Source organism: Hydractinia symbiolongicarpus, chromosome 9, assembly GCF_029227915.1.
Source record: "Hydractinia symbiolongicarpus strain clone_291-10 chromosome 9, HSymV2.1, whole genome shotgun sequence".
Lineage (NCBI taxonomy): Eukaryota > Metazoa > Cnidaria > Hydrozoa > Anthoathecata > Hydractiniidae > Hydractinia > Hydractinia symbiolongicarpus.
In genome coordinates this window covers 4,692,564-4,717,930 of record NC_079883.1, presented here as the reverse complement: position 1 = coordinate 4,717,930, position 25,367 = coordinate 4,692,564, and the positions used below count along the sequence as shown (strand labels likewise).

At 34.3% G+C, this 25,367-nt stretch overlaps 1 protein-coding gene across 2 annotated transcripts; it reads left to right on the top strand.

The window, feature by feature from the left end:
- Window positions 1-2,462: 2,462 nt before the first annotated feature.
- LOC130656921 (protein Smaug homolog 1-like) lies at window positions 2,463-24,788 on the top strand. 2 transcript variants are annotated; one of them, XM_057459862.1, is made up of 11 exons: window positions 2,463-2,523; window positions 8,534-8,613; window positions 20,303-20,552; window positions 20,661-21,185; window positions 21,479-21,664; window positions 21,951-22,147; window positions 22,227-22,642; window positions 22,899-23,076; window positions 23,408-23,489; window positions 23,680-23,754; window positions 23,846-24,788. In XM_057459862.1, exons 2-11 carry the CDS (start codon window positions 8,608-8,610, stop codon window positions 23,851-23,853), a joined length of 1,923 nt encoding a protein of 640 aa, XP_057315845.1. In that variant the 5' UTR covers window positions 2,463-2,523; window positions 8,534-8,607; the 3' UTR covers window positions 23,854-24,788. The 2 variants fall into 2 exon arrangements, with proteins under 2 accessions (XP_057315845.1, XP_057315844.1); XM_057459861.1 differs by lacking the exons at window positions 2,463-2,523; window positions 8,534-8,613 and adding an exon at window positions 19,827-20,049.
- Window positions 24,789-25,367: the final 579 nt, after the last annotated feature.

The window sequence follows — 25,367 nt, the reverse complement described above, 5'->3', positions numbered from 1 at the left end:
GTTACTGGAATCACAAGCAGGGCCCAAGGCATCTTTTCTAGGAACCGGTGCCGATAATTATACAGCAAGGCAGATCCTGGTACAGAATTTTGAGGCTATGGTGGAACGTCAGGAGAACGTAAGTCGGGAAATTACAGAGTTTCAAAGGTACTGCAATATGCCAGGACTCCAGTGAATTTCTTTGTCGTGCATCACGTGTACATGTTGCCCTCCAATATGAACTTGCGTATAGGCAAAATTATCGGCTACAATAATAATATTTTGATTGCACCTGCCAATGCAATGATTGGTATCAGGCTTGACCTAAATAACAAGCCTATTGTGAGGCATGCGTCTGCCACCCCCTCAGGCATACCCTACCCACAAAGTATACTACGTCCCCCATACATAGTTTACCTCCAAACCATCCTATGCCTCCTATACATACTCCCGATCATACCATACAGGCTACACCATCCATACCTCCCGGCCCCGCAACAAGGCAAGAAATTTAACATATAGCACGACAAACCCAACAGCGGCAGCGGCTGCCATATAAAGATGTTTAGCTGCATATGTAACAATAGTCGACGCTACCCTCAGAAGGAAGGAGACTACTATACCGATAATTCCAGGCAAGGTAGCGCCTGCCTTGCCTGCCAGATATTTGAGGAAATTTCCTAGCCTCTCCAGCTGCTTTTGTACAAACCCTTTTTCACCACCCCTGCGGTCCCCCCTGCAGCACCTGCACCATATACTTTGATGTGAGTGTTGATTTTTAGGGAATTGCGCTAGAAAATATTGGACTTTTTATTCTACTTTTGATGACGTCATCTGTAGTGAATACTAGGTCTTATGTAGATTAATATGGGATGGTCTTGGATGGTGCTGGATTAATAGGGGATTGTTGTTGACTTTGCTGGGGGTTGCCGTGACGTCACTGTTGTACGCGCACGCGAATGCGCCTGTACAGACATTTCCCTATCTCTACTTGCGCCATTTCTCTAGTGCATCTTCATTTTTAATGCGCCTATCTTTTCTTGGAATACGATGCTAAATGAAACTAAATATTGTAATGCACCCACACTGAAACTTGTCCATGCGCACACGCGTAAACTAAATGCTGTGCATGGTCCGAAAGATGGATCATAAGGATGTAAAGTTTCTGTACAATCTATTTTTGCTCTAACTTTTTTTATCTTTTAGCTGTTTTTAATGCACTGTACTGTTAGTTTTTAAGTTATGCATTAAGAAAGAGGATAAAAAATATAATATATATTAATATATATAAGAATATTCTAAAAATTTATCTCCTCGGATACGACAATCGATTAACATTTCAAGGAATTAGTTTTCACTAATTACACCGACGAAAACACAATTTTGCGGCTTTTGTCTTAAGGGGTTTATGCATTGTTTAACACCTGTCGAATATACTGAATAAAAATGCTGTATTTTAACCTCGTTTCCAGAGCTCAGTCACATCTATGGTATTCTGGACACGGGACTGTTCCAGCAAATGTTTTAATTTAGTAAGAAGTAATCCAAACTCTGACATGGGGAGAGGCAATTTTTGAAAAAAATAGACTAAATTAAACACAATCTTTGTTTTCCAGCGTCTTTTTACCAAGAGCCGTTACAACAGGATGACCTGCAAGTTGGTGTTATTGCTGATATCAATATTTAAAAGTAATATACTCTGGGAACAAGGTTGCCCCAACACTTACCCCGATGATTTTTTTTCCTATTTCTTCCAGGAATAATTTACATTGTGGGCTTTAGAATAGAAATAAGAAAAAATCTGACGTTGTATTAATTATTTATTACATTTAAAAGGTCCGAAAGAAAAAGTTTTTATTGAAAAATAAAACGATGCTATCGCCTATTTTTTTATTGTGACGCACTTGCTTGGGGAGTGTTCATTTTGTTATGATTAAACAAATAGGAATTGTAAAATAGGAAATACTTTGATGTGGGATCGAATAAGCTGAGTATTAAGTATGTTATAGTCAGTACTGTGTAGAAAGGTAATTTTTTTGAGAGGTGGGGAAGACAAAGGTGTAATGACATTGTCCTTCCCTTTGCGCCCTACGTGGATAAAAAGAGAGGAACCTTTACATTGCATTCATATTTTAGGTTGATAATTTTCTAAAAAGTGATCCGCTTTTAAAAATCGTTGCCGCTAATGGTCGTTGTACTTTTGACGCTGCTTGTCGTTTGCCATAAAAACATCCACACTAATGTGCTAGCCCTTTTTTGCTACGCCTATTACACTGCGCGTCATATAGAACTGACATCCCCGAGGTGCGCGAGCGGCGGTGTAAGCAAGGGGCTGGTGGAAGTATTTTGCATAATCAAATGTATTCGGCCATTTTTCGAATAAATTAGAATAAATTAACCCACTGGTTTCACGAGGAATGAAAAAAGAAAACAATGGCTTACTACGAGTAAAAACAGTGCAGTAGTGTGCTCGTTTCGTTCGTTTCGTTGATATGCTAAAACGGCTGGCTAAAGAAACTGTATATAAGGAGTAGCTGTCGCTTGGTAATTGTCATCTTTTATAAAATTTTGACTCATCAGTTTTTTTAATTTCTACGATTTATATACAATAGCTAGCTATATATTTTACACTTTTTAATGTTGTGAAATGCTGCGACGAGGAGTTCTTTAGCTAGCTAGCCAAACTTCAGGAGAAAACGTTTTGCGAAAGATTTCTTGTTCGAGCTAGCTTGCTAATAAAGGCTAAACTATGTTTTTCCCTTGATTTAGAATTTACATGTGAGTTTTATATATTGTAGCTGACTATGCATGTCATGAAGTATTAGCTATAATAACCAGAGGGTAACACATGTTGTAAAGTGCAGAAGGAGACAGTCCTGTAAAGTTTAGAAATTTATATCATGAAACATAACTGAAATTAATGATAATAATATAAATCAGTTACAATATCTCGGGTGGGTTTAGGTGTGACATAATGTTTTGGTTTTGCATCAAGAAAAATGGACATGCTGGCACAGGCAAAAATATAAAGAACAGACTGCAAAAATTAAAGATAATGATAGACGTTAAATTGGTAAGGCCTACTCTTAAACAGAGGAGATAACAGTTGAGGAAAAACAATTCTAGTACGTTTTAAATCTTTCATTCCTAAAAATCTATTAATTAGCGTAAATAGCTAATTTGGCCTAGGTGGCCAAATACTTTTATTTGTACATGCCTGTTTTTCTTATATTGCTAAAAGAGCAAGATAGTCATGCTTGAATCTTGTCACTATATTCTGATCTGCATTTGTTGTGTGCTGTTCAAGATTTTTGTTGATTGAATTTTTAGGGGTCTTGTTGAAACAAAAATTTCAATTGCTGAATTTATCATGGCAGTCACAGTCCAGGGAAGCTGTATAATGGTAACTGGGAATTTTCTGATCCTAAAAATTGCAGTTAAAGACTAACAAGGGACCATAACTACGGTCCTTTCACATATTATACATATTACCAACGTGATCATTTCGGAACAAATCATATTTTTTAAAATCGCTTACAGATATTTTTATAAAACAAACATAAAATGATCCGAAATGAATTTAAACAATTGTAATTTTTACGCTCAAAAGTGATACAAGGTAAAAGCAAATGAGAAACGATTTGGAAACTATTGTAAAACTAATCTAGAAACAAAATTTGAAACGAATTCTGAAACAAATTGTTATCCCAAAGCAAATAAAAAAACCAATTAAAAAAACTATTTTTTTATTATTTTTTTCTCACTTTGACAGATGTCACAAAAATTTGGGGTTAATTTCTTTGAATGGACTAGTAAAATTGTGTATTTATAATTTCAATACCAAGTGTTTGAGACTTTGTCTGATCCCTAGTAATATTTTTGCTTCATACAATGCTATTTTAAGGGGTATTAAAATAATTTATGATGTTGATTTTTTCGCTCTCTTTGATCCCATTTTGATGATTTTTAAGTGATTTAAGGAGATGTTTTGCATTCTACAACCCTGTTTTTACTGTTTTCAAAGATCTAAAGGGATCTTTTCACATTCAACGAGTTTTTCGTTTCCTGCAATCATGTTTTGATTGATAATTTAACTACAGCTATGTTTTCACTCTCCAGCAACCTGTTTTGATGGTTTTTTAACGATCTATTTGGTGGTCTTTACGCTTTCTGTCATCTCCTTTTGATGATTTTGGAATGATCTAAAACGATCTTTTTACTTTCTACGATCCCATTTTAACTGTTTTTACAATCCTGTAATGACTGTCTTTAAATAATCAATGGTGATCTTTTCGCTTTCTATGATCCCGTTTAGATGATTCTTAAAGGGAGGTCCCGAGGTACTTTTACAAGTTGGACTTACCTGAAAGATTTTCATATGAAATTCCCAATGACATTTCCCTTTTTGTTAAAAGTTCATGTAACCCCAGATATCGTTTTTTAAATATTTGTTTTTCCTGCCGCCTTGATGGCTGTTTCGATCTTCTTGTTCGTTAAAAATTTCAGGCTAGCTTCAGTCCTTTTTAGTAGCACGTGACCCTATTACGTAGTTTTTCATTAGCGCTCACAAATTAATGACTTTCAATTGTATTATTAATGACTTTCATAGCCAAAAACAATTATACTTTTTGCAACAAAGTTAAAAAAAAATTAACGTACTTTCCACATCGATTTTTGTACGAATGATTTGTTGTTTATTTTTAAAAAAATAATTCAACATGATATTCTAGCCGTCTAAGCAATAAAACAAAAAAATAATATATTAGCAGCAGGTGGGTGCATGATTTCTTTTATTTCAAATTTAAAAGAATTTATTTCAACAAACAGGTTGTAAAAAATTACTGATCTATAACCTGTCGACCTAGGCAGGGTATGATGCTCAAGTGAGTATTGTCAACCTTGTTCTCAACAATTCTTGGGGACGAGGTTGCCTAAGTTACTCAGTAAAATTTATCAAAAAATATTAAAAAATCAATAGAAGAGAATACTACTTTAATTCATCCCACAATGCAGAGAGAGAGGCACAATTTACTGTCTAATTAAAGTTTTTTTTTATAATATTCTTCCAATATGTAGCGCAAACATCAACATTAAAATAAGCAGGGTTACAAAAGCAGTGCGAAATCAGAAAAGAGAGACAGGTATCCTGTCTAACATCAACGCTGCTCTACACCTCCATAATTAGACCTTTTAAAAGCATACATCATGCATTAATTCCCAACGAGACCCTCATTATTCGCCAATTTTAGCGTCAACAAATAACTGCTGTGGCTATATTCACACTTATTAGAATACTGTGGCAGCTTCTAAATTTTTAAACTTAACAAAACACAAAAAATATTTTAGCTACCTCCTTAATAAAAAATATTATTTTTATCGAAGAAAAGCAAAGAAAAATAAGAAATAAAATAATAATAGTTAAAGGGGCACTCCAGTGAAAAAAAAAATATTTGAAAAAAATGTTATTTTGATAAGACATAAATATGTCAGAATAAACCTTTTACAATCGTTAAAAATCTTTATTTATACCTTAATCGGGTCTTTAAACATCTTCAATTTTAAATAAATTTGCGTAAAGTCGAGAGGACTAGGTTCGAATAAATGAGCGTATGTCACATCGTGCAGAAATTCCATGAGCTCACCAGCACACCTTCTAAAAGTTTGTTTATTTACTGTTTACATTGTATATTGATAAGACGTCTTGTAATAATGACGAAGATTATAACTTAGAAAACATAGAATCGGATAATTCTCTTCATGAAAAAGACTTTACAAAGCTACAGCGATGCGACTTCAAACCTCTTATGTCTCACAAGGGAGAAATTAATAATGATGCAAAGTGACGAGCTGTCTTTTATTTTCTTTTTAAAGAAATAAAAAACATATTTAATCGCTTTTTTTAACATTTTTCTTTTAGTCAAAAAACTATCTTATATGCTTCAGTAAAAAATCTTTCTTATTTTACAAGCTAATTTATTTTTATTTTACAGTTCAGCAATATTTTTTCTCCGCACACGCTTTTTGCGCACAAATGCAAACAAATTTTATGTAATGTTGGAATCTTCTCCGTGATGGAGGACCATTGAAATGCATGTTCGAAAGATCAAATAATGTTCGGGTTGTGATAAGTTGGTATTAATATTGTATAAATAAAAATCATTCTTATGATTATGGTAGGTCATAAATGCGTTGCAGAAGCTACCGATTTATAAGTGGTTGTTTTGACAAAGCTTTTTTAGAAACTGCATTATCAGCATTACATGGAGCCTTAAAAAGTTACAAAGATTGAAGAAAATGGGTACATTTACCCCCTGAAAATATTTGGCATGTCCTGCCATCAAAAAGCTTCTTTTTTGAAAAACAAAGAATAGAAACTTGAGTGCTGCGAAAGATACATGTGTAACTAGAAAAGTTTTTTTCGGTGATTGTATTGGAAATTGGTATAATGTATAAAACGTTATTTGGTTGAGTTTTGTGGATATAAGTAAAATTAAATTATATTTGGCAGAACTAATTAATTATTCATTATTCATGAATTTTATTTTAAAGAGCAATTGTTGAGGCTGAATATTTTTGGTGAAAGATAATAGTATTTTAGCCATAAAATCGTGACAAGTGTGTTATATCAGAAAAAAAAATGAATATATAGTCTGTAAACAATCTTTCGTAACTAATTATGTAAAAAAAGAAATTCCGATTTTTAAAAGGGTTACTGCCACCTTAATTTGTTTCATGCTAGATTATGAAACAATGTAAAAAAAGAATAATAAAACGATTCCTATACGATTAAAATCGTTTCAACTCGTATCAAAAATGAAGCAATCTCGGAGACGATCTCTAGTGGGAAATTATTCTCTGTAAATCGTGTATCATGTGCGACACCCACGATCCCTGATCGTTCGTTACAATGCAATTGTTTCACTGGAGTGCTATATAACTTTTAAAGTTTTATTACTTTAATAACAATTTAAATCAAAAGCAATTTAAAAAAATTTAATGTGATGCGCTAGGCAGTTTACATTTGCTTTGCTTTTTTGAAAAGGGTCCAAAGCTAACTCAATTTAGTTTGTTGTTTACATGTTGCTGATAAAATGTATTCCAAACTATTAAAGATTTAGCTAATTTTTTTTTCCAACTCAAATCTACGAGCCATTATTCTGCTTTAAACACCAAAGTCATTCGTCTGATATTCAATATACCGTAACTAATGGATCCTGGCAAAGACGGTCCCCAGCTTTTTCGCTAAATAATAATGATGTGAATGGTTTTTTTTATGTTTGTAGAGTTCCCTATAGCTAGTCACAATGTAGAAGAGAGTTTATGCAGGAAAACTTTTAAATTTTTCTTTTTAGTAAACAAACCAAACAACCTTTCATTATATAATATGTACATATGGATGATATAAGAATCGGAGCTTAGAATTTATGTCTTAAAATTTATTGTGTTTTAACTTAACAATGTTGTATTTACATGTAAGGTTTCAATTTTTAAAAAATATTTAGTTAATGTTTTTTTATTTTTGTTTTCACGTGCGCTTTCACAAGAGCCCAACTCGCGTTCGGTTTCACTTTCTTTCTGTATAATCTTTTGAAATAAGCTCTCTATAAAATAATTTAAATAATTTATTTTTATGTATGAGTGTTATTAAGAATGTTTATTGAATTTTAAAGCATGCAAAAAGTTTGACAACCTTGTACACAGGGCTATCTTAAAAATTTCCATCAAAATGTACTTCGGCGATGGGTTTTATTGTTAACTATTTTTATCTATATGTGTGATTTCAAACCAATCGTGGTTTCTTGTTATGAATTGAATGTTATTTGACGAAATTCAGCCAACCAACTCTTAGACGATCTTATAAAAAGCATCGCTTTTATAACTTTTAAAACGTTTAGAAACAAATTAATTTATTCATAATAATGCCTCTGGATAGTTAGATAAAAGATCAAATGAATTTAAAAACTCCCTTCCTAAAAAAGTTTGTTTTTGTCAAAAAAAGAAAAGTTGTAATGTTATGGTAAAGAAACTATTATGATAAAAATTTACAAGACTTTTTTTTTAAACAAAATGTATAATAACCTAAATATGTATCATGCTTAACTAGAGCAGGAATGTAAATGTGCATCATGAAACCAGTTATATAAAAGAACATTCCTTGTAAAAACTATATTTAAACAAAGTAAGAATTATTAAATATTAAAGAAAAAAATTTTTGGCGGAAAAGGCCAAGTTTGACATCATTTATTACCTCAGTTTCTCTGACTCTCTCATCTTTCATACCGTTAGGAAAAAACTGCCTCTAGCTGTTAAAATTTTCAAATTTTAATGTGTTTTAAAGGAAGAAGGAACAGCTCTAGGAATGTCTTCTGAATAAAAGTGTATTATGTCAAAGTTGGTTTTTAAGGCCAGACCCGCTATCCCAGTCTGCTCCATAAAAGAAGTCATTAAATTTTATTCAAATTTTTCTAGAATCAATATCGTGTTTTTTTCTATTAGATAGAAAGTTGTTTCTATGCCGGGAATGCATTTTTATATATTTTGATTTTCGTTTCAGCTAATAAAAAATGATAAAAATGAAGTAATTCCTCTCTGGTAGATGTGAATGAATTCAATGCACTAATTGACAGAATGTTGGTAAGTCATAGTATTTATATTGTATAGCATTGTTATTGTCAAAAAGAAATATATTTTTAAAATGCAAGACAATGTAAAGATACTTTTATCATCATTTCCGCAGTTACATAAAATGTTGAAAACGTTAACTAGCTAACTTGCAAGAATTCCTTCTATCTTGGCTATGAGAGTAGTATCACTATCTAACTGGTAATTAACTAACTAATTGGCTGGGGCACTTGGAAAGAATGGAGGAGGATAATTGGTTAAGAAAGTGTAGAGTCTTGATAGTTCCTGGGGCAAAGCCCAGAGGCAGACCAAGAAAGACTTGGCACGAGGTTATAAGGACAGACTTGATACAGAGGAAGTTAAGTTTAGATCTAACACAGTCTAGATCAGATTGGAAGAGGGTCATTAATATACCCCGTCCAACCCATGCTAGCATGGAAAACGGACTTAAGCCGAGAATGATGATGATGATGATGAATTAAGGAACCATCTCCAACAGCGTTTCACATTTTATACCAATTGGAACAAATTATTATCGTTTCGAAACTATCATCTTTTTAAAATTGTTCACAGATTGTTTCACAAGGACCGAACTAAAGCAATTTGAAACAATTTACAAACGACTGTAATTTTTTTGTTTTGTAAGCAAAAAAATGATTAGAAGTGGAAGCGAATGGGAAATACATTCGAAACTATTTTAAAAAGGAATCTAGAAACAAAATTTGAATTGCATCCAAAACAAATTCTGAAACAAATCGTTTTCCCAAAGCATATAAAAAAGAATTAAAAATGTGATAAATGTATTAAGTGAAACCATTTTTAGACAAATCTTCTCACTTCGACAAATTTCTTCAACAGAAATTTACACATGGTTTATTTCTTTGAATGGGTTGGTAAGATTGCATATTCATAGTTTCGAAACCAACTGTTTGTGACCTTTTACCATCCCCAGTGACATTTTTGCTTTGTACAATCATCTTATTTCATAGTTTTTAAACAAACTATTCTGATATTTTTGTTAGGATCTTACAACAGTCTTTTTGTGTATTTATTTACGATCTATGGTTAGTTAGCTAAGACATCACTGTAAATTGTTTAAAAACACAAACGGTATCGTTAAAAGAGATAAGATCAGCGTATATATTGTTTAAAAACCATCCAAACAAAAGCAAAAACATTGCTGTGGATGGGTAAAAACTATCAGGACCGTAAAAAAGCAACAACATTGCGATAAATTGTTTAAAACAATTAAAACAGGATTGTAGAAAGTGTTAACATCGCTGTAGATCCTTTAGCCAAACATAATCAAATGAAGATCAACATTTTGTTTAACAGCCATTAGCAATTTTTTAGTTTACAGCACAGCTAATGTGCAGGGCTTCGAATAAAGATATTTTTCAATGGACAACTTTGTTCATTATTCAGTATATAACCACTACAAGGTTTGCGAATGAAACACAAAAATTTGAAAACAAAGCTTACTCATTTTTACAACATTTTAAAAAATCAAAAGGAACAACTACAATGATTTCATGTTTTAAAGAAGAGGCGAAAATTATCACTGATTAAAATTGTCTAAATAATAATCTATTACAGCGATCTGTTTCATTTTTTTGATAACTTCACAAGGAGGAGTATTATCCTGACTAATGCTTTTATAATATTGTCGTATTTTGTTTTGCAATTGTGAAAACGCGTCCCTGCAAAGCTTAGAAATTGCCTTGTGTTTTACAATGACAAAAACACATCCCTGCGAAGCTAAAGAGAGCCGTGTTTCATTCAGAAATTGCATTGGCAGCCTAACAAGAAGGAAGATTCATCAAGACTAGTTCAGAACCCTTGTAAGATCTTTGTAGGACCTTTGAAAATCTTGGAGGATGACAGATGAAAGATTGGTCAAGGCTTGTTTAGAATCTTTACAAGATCGTTGTAAGAACTTATAAGATCTTGACAGAAATATGTGGAAATTGATTTACTAGTTAGATATCTGATAAGATCTTAGTAAATCTTTTAAGATCTTTTTAGAGCCAGACCAGTTAATCAGATTCTTAACAAGATCTTAGAACAATCTTATAAAGGATTTCAAAAGTTGGATGCGCTAGGTTGTTGAAAAATGCACTTTTGATACTTAAAACACCACTTTAAGAGTTGGGGTCTGAGTCTTAAGGGTTAGGGATTTAGTCAAGTTGAACTGAGACGAAGAGTAAAATCATGATGAAAGAGAAGAAATGGTTTTCTTTATTGTAAGGAAAGAGAAGATAGAGGACGAAATTGCAAATAATATTTCGCAACAAATTTCGAACGAAACGAAAAGGAATGGATGTGTAAATTGCGATCGTTTCACTTGATACAGTATTACTTGTATTACTTGTTGGTTTATTATTCTGGATGCTAATTAAAAGTCATTTTGTGGTTTAAATTATTGGCAGGTTTATTTGCTCTGGTACTTTGGATTTTCTTTGAATTTTGGCATAATACTTTATCAAACTTGTAAACAACACACATCGCTCTTATAAAAGTACAGATAGAAACCATCTACTGCAATGATACTAAGATTTATTTTTTTGTCTCTGGTGTTGATTACGGTAACACCTCAATTATTCCTCTTGGGAGTGAACCTCAATACCGTCTTTTTAAATCTGTAAAGAATAAAATCAAATGATCTAAATCAAAAGTTTTATATTATGCTAATTCCGTAGCATCTTATAGCGTGATATTGAGTAGTGATATTGAGAAAAATCCAGGACCTGGTTTCCGTACGAGAAACAGTACACCAAAATGTTCACTTTTTCTAAAAGGAGTAGGTACAAATCGAAAACGTTTTCAGTGTGAAAAATGCTTGAATTTAACCTACATACATCAACTGTCTTAGCTTACAAATAGACTTGTTCTGAATGTACTCTAGCTTTACTCCCCTTTTATAACCAGAGTAGCACAGACCTAAATTCAATCACAATTAACGAAATCACGCACATACTTAGTGATAGTCCTCATTAACAAACTCTTAAAAAGCATCGTAACTATACTTCTATTGCACACATAAACACTCAGTCTCTTTTATCAACATTTGTTGAATTTTCCATGATGTTAAACACGTACGAATTCGATATAATTGCCCTCACCGAAACCTGGCTGGAGGACAACCACCACCAACTCGATCTAAATACCAAGTTACAACTTAATTTTCAAAAACCGTAAACTGAGGTGGAATTGGTTTCTATAATACAGAAACCATCCCCTTTAAAGTATGTGGCGACTTAGCCAAAAGTAATGAATCTGTTGAAATCCTGTTTATTAAACTGCGAGGAAGAAACAAAAATACACCATACTTGATTGCTGTGACATATCAACCAAGCTCAAACGAATCAGACAAACTCTATTGGTTAGAGTGTGTTTTCTAGCCAGTGACACAAATATAGACCTTTCAGTGAACCAAAGGATTCAACGAAGAGGTATAAAGATATTCTGCATTCCTTTAACTTACATCAACACGTAACGAAACCAACTAGAAAAGGGAAGACCCTGACATATAGCAAATTTATACACAGTGATACAATTTGTACTGATGAGATAAGTGACCATAACACTCCCTATGTCATCATGAATATAGAAAAGGAACGTTTATGAACCCCGCTACAAATATATTCATGACGAAAAGGTGTTGAAATGAATAATTACATAAAGGATATCAGTGAGTTACCAATGAGTTTAGTTTTTGGGTTTGATGATCCTGAAGATATCGATGCTTAATAAACTTATAACCGATTGTATAGATCAACATGTTTCAACTCGACGAGTAAAGTTGACTCGTCCAGTTGCTCCTTGGATGAAGGACGCGTCCATTATTCAAGCTCAAAACGAACTAGAGCAATCCCGTATAACTTCACTCAACCACCACACTTTTACTTAAGGTAAAAGACGACAAAAAAACGATGAACGGCGGTGAAGTCACCTTATCAATACTCATAGACTACTCTAAAGCATCTGACACTATCGACCACTCTATCTTACTTGAGAAACTCTTGAAAACGAACTTTGCAACAAATGCCATTAAAATAATTAGTAGTTATGTTATGGATCGCTACCAATACTTTCAAATTGAAAATAAGAGATTGTCACTGTTACCTGGTTATTTTGGTATGCCACAGGGCAGTATTTTAGCTCCGGTCTTGTTTAATCTTTACGTCGCAGAAATAGCTGAGCGTATGTCATTGACAACAATACAATATGTTGACGACATGACAGTATATCAACACTGCAAGATTTAAAACATTTTTAAGTGTATTGAGGAGATTGTACGTGATGTAGATCAGCTTTTGTCATTGTCACTGCATAACAATCTTATCTTTAACCTTGAAAATACCCATTTTTGTGTGGGATTGGCATACATTTTTTTTTTCTTAAAACGTACATCAGGGTTTAACATGTCATCATCATCATCATCATCATTCTCGGCTTAACGTCCGTTTTCCATGCTAGCATGGGTTGGACGGGGTATATTAATGACCCTCTTCCAATCTGATGTAGACTGTGTTAGATCTAAACTCAACTTCCTCTCTATCAAGTCTGTCCTTATAACCTCCTGCCAAGTCTTTCTCGGTCTGCCTCTGGGCTTTGCCCCAGGAACTATCAAGTCTCTACACTTTCTTACCCAATTATCCTCCTCCATTCTTTCCAAGTGCCCCAGCCAATTCAATCTTCTTATCTGCATAACATCTTTAATTCTACGGAGACTTAGCCTGCTTCTTAGCTCATCTGAACTCTTTCTGTCTCTCAGACTGGCATTACACATCCACCTAACCATTCTCATATCATTCCTTTCTAAACGGTCAAGATCTTCCTGCTTCACTGCCCATGTCTCACTACCGTACAACATAACACTTCTTACACAGTCCTCATACAACCTACCTTTTACCTCAATTGACAGGACTCTGCTAGTCAATAAAGGAAGTAACTCTCTAAACTTTTTCCAAGCAGAACCTATCCTGCAAGTAACACTTCTTCCAACACCCCCTTCACTGCCCAACATATCACCTAAGTAACAGAAGTTCTTAACTATCTCTAACGAGCCACTGTTGTACATCATTAAAGCTGGAAATACGTCATTCTCTATAATCTCACCTTTGCAACGCTTGCATACAAACTGTATGCCAGCTCTTAACCTTCCACTAATACTACTGCACTTCTTATGTACCCAATGCTTGCAAGTCTGACAAAAAATTGAGTTACTACCAACCCCTTTCCTGCAAACTCCACAAGGCCACTTTCCAACTACAAGGTCACACTTGGCTGCAATGCTACTTATCATGACTTTAGACTTTGCTGTGTTTACCTTCAGACCTTTCTCTTCTAGTCCTTTCTTCCACTTCTCAAACTTTTCAACTAATTCTTCCATCGACTCTGCTATGAGAACCAAATCATCTGCATACAATAACTCCCATGGACAACCTGTTCTGAACTCCATCGACAGCGCTTCTAAGACTAGAATAAACAACAAAGGACTAAGTACAGAACCCTGATGTACACCAACATTTACACTAAATTCATAACTAAGTGAATCGTTAATCCTGACACGACTTCTAGCATTGCTGTACATAGACTGAACCATCGTAACTAGCCACTCATCCACACCTAATTTTCTCATAGCCCACCAAATAACTTTACGTGGCACTCTATCAAAAGCTTTCTCTAAATCTACAAAGGCAAAATAGAGATTCTTTCTCTTTCCTAAATACTTTTCCTGGAGCTGTCTGAGTAAAAATATTGCATCTGTAGTGCCACGCCCTGGAACAAAACCAAATTGCATCTTATCTATATCAATTCTTTCTCTAAGTAACTTATCAATCACTCTTTCAATAACTTTCATTACTTGATCAACCAACTTCAAACCTCTATAGTTACCCCTTTCTAATGCATCACCCTTGCCCTTGAAACAATTCACTATTACACTCGACTGCCACTCACTCGGAATAGCACCATCCTTTATAATCTGGTTAGCAAGACTTGTAATAAGCTCAACTCCAATATATCCAGATGCTTTTACCATCTCTGCAACAATACCTGATACTCCTGCAGCCTTGCCAATCTTCAATTTCCTAATAGCCTCCACTACCCATTCTGTCTTGATCTGCATAGCTGGCCCTTCTACGACATCATCATCAGACAAATTATCCTTGTCCCAATCAAACTCAGTGTTAAGCAACCTCTAATAATGATTCTTCCAAGCTACCCTTTTCTCCTCCTCTGTGCTAGCCAAAACACCTTCATCATTACGTCATTCTTCATTTGCTTTGCTATCTTGAATACCTCATTGCGCTGGGTTCCCTTCTTAACACATCTGCAAATCTGTTTCTCTCTGCTTCTGATTTTGCCTTATACACTGCTGTACGAGCGCGACGCTTAACTTCTAAGTAAATATTTTTACTACCACCTGACTTCCACTCTTTCCAAAGTTTCCTCTTTTCCTTTATACACTGGTCAACCTCATTATTCCACCACCAGGTCTGTCTATGTCTAGCTGGTCCTTTCGTCCACCCACAGGTATCATCAGAAGCTTCTAGAAGACAATTCTTCAAAGTAGTCCAAGTACTTTCAACATTGTCACTATCACATTGACTATTGTAGGCTAACTGCTGAACTGTTGCACTAAATTGTCTTGCTACAATCTCTTCCTTCAGCTTCCAGACTTTTCGCAGGGGCCTGTACTTTCCCTTGGCTTCTTTGACACTCTTCAAGATAATATCACAAACCAGCAACCTATGCTGGGAAACACACTCTTCTCCCGATATAACTTTCACGTCCTTCAGCACTTTCTTGTCCGACTTTCTAACCAAAAAGTAATCTATCTGTGTCTTACAACCACCTGACTCATATGTTATCAGCCTACTCTGTCTCTTACTGAATGATGTGTTGCAAACCACCATGTCCGTAGCAATCTCTCCCCTTCCTTATTTCTGCTCCCAAATCCATAGCCTCCATGCACACCTCTATAACCTTCAGATGACTTCCCAACATGACCATTAAAGTCGCCGCCCACCATGACAAGTTCAGTGTCTCCAAACTTTGATGTGACTGCTATTAACTCATCATAAAACTTATCTTTATCTTCCTTACTGAGTCCACACTGTGGAGCATAAACTGACAGAAAAGTGACAGTCCTATTACCTATCAAAAACTTTATCACTATAATACGACAATTAACACGTACATTTAATATCTTATCTACCGCATTTTACATGTTTGCTAGGTTTGTTAATCTACACAATTATCATAATTTTTTTAACTCGATTCTAAAAACATCTCATCAAGGATCTCACATAACAAAGGATAAATGGTTTTAATATATTTATGTACATTGCCATTAAGAAATGTATTTGTACGCATATGCACACGGATATGCACACGGGGAAAAATAATTAATTTGCCAACTGCTGAGTAGCATTCAAGAATTTATTTTTTAACATGGCTGACAATTTTTAATTAATTTTACATAAGATTATAACCCAACCTTAGTATAGTATAAAGAAAAAAAGATTTATAATTTTGTGGAATGGTATTAAATTGGATAAAGGATTATAAATTTTTATTATATATAGTCAATATCGTCAATCACATTAAAGATGGTGTTGTAACTGTGCAGTAGCATTATTAAAAAGATAGTAATAAGGTTAGCTTTGATGTTGGATGTATGAATGACATTCGACCTGCAGTGACCCTTTTCTAATTCGCCTGTATAACACTATAATAGCACTACTTGGGTTAAAAAAAGAAATTTTAATTCTCTTTCAGCCATAATAATTGCTTAATTATACCCTCTTTGAAACTACGTTTTTTTCCTGTTAAGCAATGTTGGTTTTACAATTCCTGAATCTATGCAATCCTACACATTTTTATTGCACCAAACTATATCCTGGTGTTTTGTTTCTTTCAATTAAATTACAGATTTAGGTTGCAATTGAAATTGAAATTACCTTTCTGAAAAAGTAAAATTGGGTGTGAGTGCTGTTATATTTTTATTATCAGCATACGTGCAATTTCATTGACTCCTAACTTGATTTCCACGACTATCTCATCAAATCCCCTCGTATTTTGTGACTAAAACTCCTGCAGAAATCTTCTTTCCCCAATGCTGTTTTGTTGATTTTTTTATTTTATTTTTTTTGCTGTTGTTGTTAATTTAGTTTCATTACTATTCGTTACAATTATGGAAAACTTTGATTTGAATGACGCAGAACTAAGGTTAAAGCCTACCTCCTGTAACAAAAGGCTTTATCTAAATTGACAATTTGGTTGGATTTAACAATATAACTTACTTGTACATATAATCGAACTAACTTTCAGAACTTGACTTAGGAAGGACAACTCCCTAGAAGTTTCGTAACACAATTGTATACTTTACAAAAACCTATGCCATGTTGTTTTCTATGAAAAACTGCATGCTTTTTTTCACAATTTGCAAAAATTACACAACAGTAGTTGTTTGTGCTGTTCCAAAATCTCATAGGCTCATACTGAAATCATGAGATCGCTTTTTCTCGAATTGCTTTTTCTTACGTCTTAATAAACCTATTAAGGTCAGATTAGGATTTGCTGTATGTTATTGATGGAAATTATAAAAAATCTTTTACCACCTGATCAGCACTACTTGAAGCTTTTGCAAAATAACTCACTACGTCTCTTGGCATAAAACTCATATTCAACAAATCAATATTGTATTCCGGCTAGGATGCTCATTTTGACAACTTTGAGGGGACTTATCTGGCAAAGTTGTAAGTTTTAGGCTAAATAAACATTTTTTTTTTGATCTATATAGTACAGTTGGCATAGATAAACTTTTTGTTGGTGCAGAGGTACAGCTTTAAATTATAGTGCACGCAGTGAACTTTTTTTAAAGAAATGAAGGTTGAAAGTATCCTGAAAAATGTAAAAGTACTTTAAAAGTGAGTTTCTTAGGGCTATCTACAACTTCCCTTTTTTGGGCCAGACCTGGCAGCGAAAAATAGCACGCTTTTACAAAACGTTATTTTTTTTTACCTCTTTGTATACTGTTAAAAGAGAAAATCTGATCAGATGTCTAAATTATCAATTTTGTTTTTAAGTTAAATGTTTAGGATGTCCCTCATTCAAATTGTTAACCAAATATCAGACTAATGTTTTTCCCTAAACTATGTTCCTATAAAAAAGCTTGTGGGATCATAAGTACGTGTAGATTCACATTTAAGTTTTTTTGCTAAAATTACAGTTTGTAAAATCTGCATACATTCATAAGATTTTGTATTTACAAATGTTTAAAAAGTTAAATGAAATTAGTCTTTCTAAACTCATTCTAAGTTTGTACCTTTTGTTTTCTAAATAATGCAACCAGTATGCTTTCTGAATATTTATTATGTTGTGCAAAGAAACACACACACACAAAAAAGAGTTGAATACCCAAAACATGTTGGTCGCACTTTAGAAAATAAAAGGTACAAATCCAGAAACAGTTCAAAGAGACTAATTTTATTCACAAAATATTCTTTGGCGTATATCTTGCTACAATTTTAACGTGGTTGTAATGACTTAATTTCCATAATTTCTCTAAGTAATGTTCTCTTTTAAAAAATTGTTTTGTACTGGCCGTCTCTTTATCCACGAACTATGACAATGACTTTTCTTAATTACACAACTATTCCTTGAAATTACGTTTTAGCTTTTACAGCATTTTTGTAATAAGGCTCTGTTTTGAAGACATTATTTCTTAATTGACACCCACAACATCAACTAAAAGTCTCATTATTGTTGAATAGAAGGAACATAAACAAACTTTTAGAAATTTTGCAGTGTAAACAAGACTTTGGTGTCCAATAATAGCAGCAAGTGGGCGTTCTGAAAGAGTGTTATTATACCATAGGTGCTTTTTTGTAAATGCATTTGAATGCTTAGAGTTGATAGTGTGAAGAGTAAATATGAAAACAAAGTATAAATTTTTGTTTGGATAGTTTACTTCAAATAGTTTTGCATTGATTTCTTCCTGGTCGAAAATCATTGAAGAGTTTTTTTGGGTTTATTACATGGAGTACAGAAAAATGACAATTTTCCCATCTTTTTGTTAAATTTTATTCTAATTGTCTTTGTTTTAGAATGTTGTCAAATGTTTTTATCTCTCAATCTCTATATAACATTAAAAAAATTATTTGTGTTGCCCACTTTAATGTGTTTTTTTAAAAAAAGATGATATTTTCTTTGCTTTTACCTACAACAACCAGGTGGCTGTGGGATTTCTCATTTTCATTGTAAAGTTATATTAGCTATGTGGGTTGTGGTGGGTGGGTTGTTGTGGGTGGTTGGTCGGTTGGTAATATGCATTTCACAACGTTTTTAACAAACAAAATGATCTGTTTATCTTTGGCTTGCACACGATTCACAAACCTCTTGATTTTTTTTAGTAAGTTCTTTCTTATGTAAGAAATAAAAAATGATATGAATTTTTAATCGTGTTTTTCTACTTCATAAAATTAACTTGAATCTATCTTCTGAAAAGTTTTTGTTTTTTATTTCTTCAAAGTTATGTTCTTTTGCTTGTGTTTGTTTTTGTGGTGTTAGTATTGGCAAAATTAATAGTAATCAAGCTTGTTATTAGAACTCTCTTCAAAGTTTGCACTATGTTTTGATGTCATAAAAAAAGAGTTGTGAATAAACAAGTAAACGTGACAATTTTTTCTGTTTATGTGAAGTAATTTTAATTTGCTAAACTGTTTTTGCTTTCCTGTTTTTTGTCAGCTTCTTCTACATGTTATGCGACACCTGAGTTTCAAGTTACACTTCAATGTATTTCTAAGTTATTTATTGTCACAATTTCTTTCATCCCATGGTTAGTGTGTTACGACGTTCTGAATCGTGCTTACTCATACAAAGTGTAGGCTACAAAGGAACTGCCACGAAACACCGTGAAAGGAGAACACAAAAAGTCTCCCACCACTATTGTGTCATGTAGGATGATACTCAATAAGAGAGTTCCCCAAACTTATTTGTGTAGCTTGAAAACATAAGAATGAGGTGGGCACATTGTGTCGGTAACCGTCTCTTTTTGTTCAAACACTAATCAGAATTTACACAATGCAAATAATATGTGTAATTGCTTTTCTTTGTTCTGCAGATTATTCATTGTACAAAGGATGGAGTGTGTAGGATGTCTCTTGAGTAATTAAAATTGTTTCTAGCTTGATGTGTATTTTTTTGTTTATGTGAAGAGATCACTGCACTCTGTTTATTTTAAGATGGAATCAAATTTTAACTAGACGTTGACTTATATAAATAAATATTATATTTATTTGTATATATTTACATTTACATTATTAAAGATTTATATATATGAATAATTGACATAAATAAATAAAGGATATACCAACATACATTTTTTTGAACGTCATGGTTAGCAAACATCAACAACGAAGAATACACTTCTCTATAGTAAGCCCTCTCTTCTCTTCTTTTCTGATGTTGATATATGTGTATATTTTCTGTGTGTCATCTACACGAAATTTCCCACAGTATGTCAAAAATGTAAAAAGTTTATAGTATCAAACAGGAAATGAAAGAAAAAAAGTTTTTTTTTTGGTGAGAAACATTTTTTAAAACTGTTTTAAACTTTATGTGTGTGTTATTTATTTAGTTGTGTTAGTTTTAGCTGTGTTTTTATTTTTTTGTTTGTTTATTTATTTAGCCTGATCATCCTCATAATCTTCACACGCGCAATGAAGTGATGAAACCTGCTTATATTTTTCGTGATCGAATCAATACTGTAGTCCAGTGGTTTGATCAATGGAACGACATCGAGCAAACGATAGCTTGCTATTCTTTACTCAAAAGATTAGGATCTACCCAAGCACGTTTCTTGTCGCTTGTGCTGGAACACACATTTCGAGATAGTGCTTATGAGGTTGGCATTTTTGAAGAAGAAGCCAATGCCAAAGGTAATTTTTTTTTTTAATTATTTAAGCAGTTTGTTTATGTGTAGTTGCTTGTTGTCTTTGTTCAGTGTAGTGTTATTTAAAAAGCTGTAATCGTTCCAAATTGTTTAGAATTTCTTCGAGGGTTATGTCATGAAAGTAAAGAAGTCGCAGTTCAACAGCTTCTTCTTCATCTTCCACTGTTGCATCCTGGGAATGACGAAGCTCGCCATGAGTACTTGAAGTTGCTACCGAAGATTTTATCGCATTCGTTAGAATATTCCATACACGAAGAGGAGTGCAAGCAGCTGTTGTCGCTGGCGTTAGTTCACCCTGCATTTGTACCTGAAGAACGTAACTCCCTGACATGGTGGCTTGGCCTGCTTGAAGATAAAGGTGAAAAGATGAGACCACCGCCCGGCTTTAATGCATCAGCGATGAATGCTCACTCGCCACTACACGAGACGAAATCAGCTTATGAATTGGGATGGGGAAACAGCAAAACTAGCCATCGACACCAACCCATCACTAACACTTATTCTTATAAATCGCCATCACTTCTCAACGGATGGAAGGGACAACTTGCACAGAGGGACTCTGGAATCTGCACCTCCTTTGACAACGGTTCTAACGCATTAGAATTTCCTGCTAGTAAAGGTATTAAAGCTTCAGGGTTGTCACTCTGCAATTTTGTACGCTTCAAGCAAAGTTGCCCAAATGGAATTTTAAAATGGTCAGGGAATTTTACTGATTGGTGAGGGAAAAGTAAAAAAATTGTGTTTTTTTTTTTTGTGTGGCCAACCCTATTCGCATAATGACTAACAGGTTTTTTAACGGGGTATAGACGACCTAACAAAACAAATTCACAATGTGATCTAAACGTCACGCAGCATAGATAGCACTCTAAGTTAATTAAGATTTTAATGAACCAAAACAATTTTTTTTTGCAGGTGCACGCCACGAAAGCGATATTTTAGAGGAATTAGGACCACGTGCAATTCGGTCCAGATCTTTTCCTGCCGACCCTGAACGTCACATGCCAGTTTCACCCCAGTCCTCCATAGATAGCGACGAAGAAAATGCATTGCGAAAGATGAACAGCATGACAAACCCCAATGCAAATCCTGGAATGAAAGGTAGAAGGCTTGTGTGTAAAGAGGACTGAATTAGTATTTTATTTACTTTTAATTCTCTTTAATGGTTCGTTCTACTTAAGTATTTCCTTCCAAGTAAAGATTAACCTGAGCACGTTTTACATTATTTTGCGGTAATTACAAAAAATCAGGAAATGTTCATGGGACGCTCTTTAAAGATTAATGGCGTATCTGCTAAATTTTATTTCTCTGTGAGTCATTGTGTTGATTAGATCCCGACTGTTTTGTCCTTCCTTGGAAATCACCTCTGTCACGTTTTGTTTTTTAGATGTTCCTATGTGGCTTAAAAGCTTGCGTCTTCATAAGTACTCTCACATTTTCAACGATTTGACATACGAGGAAATGCTGGAACTGAACGATGAATACTTGGAACAGAAAGGAGTGACGAAAGGCGCGCGCAATAAAATTGTGTTGTGTGTACAAAAAATCAAGGAAAGAAAGAGCACACTTTTACAACTTGAAAAGGTTAATAATTTGTCATAATATTTCAGCCGGATATGTCATTACGTGAAACCACATTTAAACGCTACAAATGTTCTTTTAGGAGGTCTTACAACCAGGGCGACTCCCGTTTGTTTTACAAGAACTAAAAACTATACTTATGAGCCCCATACGGCCGCCAAAAAGTTCCGAACTTAAAGAAATCGAAGAAGGTAAAGACCCATCTGCGGAGGAGAACCAAAAAGAGAACGACAGCGAAGAAGAAGACGAGGAAGAAGACCTTCCGTCAGAAATTTGTCGTGTCATGGGTAAAGCATGCACGCAGATCTTGGTCGTGGCACAGCCAGACGAGGAGTGTTGTCTCACTTACCTCGGTTTATTAGACCGCGTGTTGTCTCATGAAGCTTTTTCGCAAGGCGATAAAAGAAGGCTGCAATCGTGGAAAGCGCAATGTCAAAAATTGGCCAGACAATTAGCTACAAATAGAAAACTTGCCGGAATCGAAAAAGGACCTAAAAAGTAAGTTGTAGTGTGTCTGTGTGGGAGTGTGATCGAAAGCAATTAAGTGGCGTAGTTAAGAAAGTGATCTAATCAGTTTAATGAGGAGTTGTCAATTATGACTGTTCGGTATTTTTAGTTGACGACCTGATGTTTATTCACTTCATCATAGCAACGTTAATTTGTTATTGTGTTAACCCTAGCAGCGCCAATGTTTTCTTCTTTATATGCGTTATTATCATTGTGTGTTCATCATCATTGTTATGTAATACTTTAGTTGGTATGATCCATTTGGTAATGGTACAGCCCTGGGTCGTCGACGTTCTACAAACCGCACGAGTTCTTTAAAGGGCGGCTCAATGATGCATATACCTGGCCCAAGAGCAGGTCCTCTAGTGGCAACCCAAAGCTTGCATAAGAAGTTAAGCTCGACAAATAGTTACCATAACAACATGGTGCGTTTCTTTAGTTTTCTTCTCTGTTCTTCATCCTTTGTTGGAACGTTTTTTAATTTTCGCATTCTTTCATGTCAATTCCTGCTAAGCAACGTGGGTGGACAGTTTGTAAATCTTAAGAATGTGTGGTATAGTTTTAAGTTTAGTAAGTGTAACCACTCAATCACCTTCACCCTGACCTTCTAATCCGCTTGATTGGAAAGTTAATGGTTCTTGAATTGGTTGCAGTGTTGGCATACCAACAATAAGTTTGTCATATCTCCTCGTGTTTTATTCAACACATTCCCACGCGCTAATGTTCACACTTTGATGAAAATTTATTTGTTTTTAGATGAAGGGAGGACATCAGTCGCTTAGTCGTGCCAAATCTGCTCCAATCCGTTCGAATGTTGTGTTACAACCACCACAGTTAGGTTAGTTTGACATTTTTGTTGTTGTTTTCCTTTGCCCTTAGAACATCGCCAACTACGTACACAGATCTCCAAAGGCTGTAATATGGCCTGTTGCGGCAAAATAAGGGCCCTGCAGGTGAATCACGTGGTTCCAACACAGTGAGTTTAGTTTTTTGACTTCGGTTTAATGTTATGATTTTTTCTTCTGTAGCTCAACAAGATCCGGAAGGTCTTGATAAACGTCTGCAAACACTGTGTGTGAGCATGACCAACCATGCATTGGACGGTAAGTTGCTGCATAAGGTTTCTCCTTATGTGATTGGTTACTTTTGTTAGTTACTATGGTTGCAGAATGTTAATTAAAACTTGTTTTTTAGATTTGTAAAAGTCCAATCTGAAGTGTCAATACATCGGAATAGTCATTAGTTTTACGTAGGCTGGAGCCTCGTTGTTGTCCGGAACGACATCAAGTGTAATAAATAATTAATTACAATCAAGTCGATGCCAGGTGCAGCGTCATTCTTTATATCCAGTGAAATGATTTGCTACATTTATTCAAAGAATTCGTTCTTCATAAGTTTTCACGTTTTTTTAACCAAAAGGACATTTGTTATGTTGTATTAACAGACAGAGCGTTTACTGCTCTCCGTCGTAGAGTATATTACGCTTTCTTAGCAGTTTTATTTTCCAAGGAAAAGTGTTCAAATTATTCCGCGTCATTATATTTGTAATGCTTTATATCGTATGTATTTTTTGAGCTGCCTGCTCAGTTCTCTGTCTATTTATACGGTAAACGAGCTTAAATCTGTTTATTTGGACTTTTGCAAGCATCAAGGGGCTTGTTACTTTTTCCTTTTAAACTTAACTTTCTTTCTTACGTTCAGTCGAGCTACTGCGAATATGTGTTTTTCCAATAGCTTTGTTTCGCATGCATTTATGTAGCTGGTCTGCATTTTTACAGTGTTACAAAGTATTTCCTTGTTCACTCTGCCCTAGAGAATATACTGTTTAATTTTATTATATTTCTTTTTGTTCATTCGTGTTTTGTTGTTTACTTTTTATGGCGTTCATCCTTTTTTTCTCATGTTCCATTCAGTTGTTGCACTCCTTCGTACTGTAGAGAAGGAGTCGACCTCTTGCTCTGCTGGTTACTTGTGTATAGTTTGTGGAGATATTGAATGAATTTTTACGAAGCTTCAGGATATAGAAAGCAGATTACTATGGTGTTGATTACCTTAGTGAAAAAAAGTTATGTTTTATCACATTCTGCTTGCCATGTATAGTTCTAAATAACTTGAAGTAAAAGTCAATTTAAACTTATTGTTTATCTTACATTCCTCATCCTTGTCCCAAATTCTCAGATGTGTTGTCATGTTTAATGAAATAGTTAAAATGGTGACCGCACTTCTGAGAAGTCGTGGATTTTTTCTCCTTTGAAGCAAAAGAAAATTGCCATTATGAGGTGATTAAATCACCAAAATAAAATGTCTCACCCAGTACATAGTGATGTGGCTGGAAAAATTACGAGATATGAAAGGTTTAAAGCTTGCCTCCCGCGAAAAAGCAAGTTGTATTCATATAAAAGACGTTGAAAATTGTCTATGTAAATCTAATTATTTTTTTGAAAAATGTTAAAAAGTTTTGATGTAAATGAGGTGCTGTTTATCAGGGTAAGGCCTATACCTCAGAAAAGACAGGTTTTGCAAAATATGTGGCAAGGTACGTACACAACTTTTGAAATTCTTTCTTATGGAACCGATTTGCTTTTTCATGGTAAGCTTTAAGTTTTATAGTTAAAAATTGTCCTTTCTAAATTCTATGGGATAGCACCCTCCCTCCCCTCACTCCTTTTAAAAATTAAACGTTAACGCGGTATATGATCACTACGTGATGTATTGG

Coding starts and splice junctions, on each gene's coding strand:
- LOC130656921 (XM_057459861.1), top strand. CDS start 20,008: ATGGTTAGCAAACATCAACAACGAAGAATACACTTCTCTATA. Junction 20,050..20,302: donor GAAGAATACACTTCTCTATA/GTAAGCCCTCTC, acceptor TTATTTATTTAG/CCTGATCATCCTCATAATCT. Junction 21,665..21,950: donor TGCAAATCCTGGAATGAAAG/GTAGAAGGCTTG, acceptor TTTGTTTTTTAG/ATGTTCCTATGTGGCTTAAA.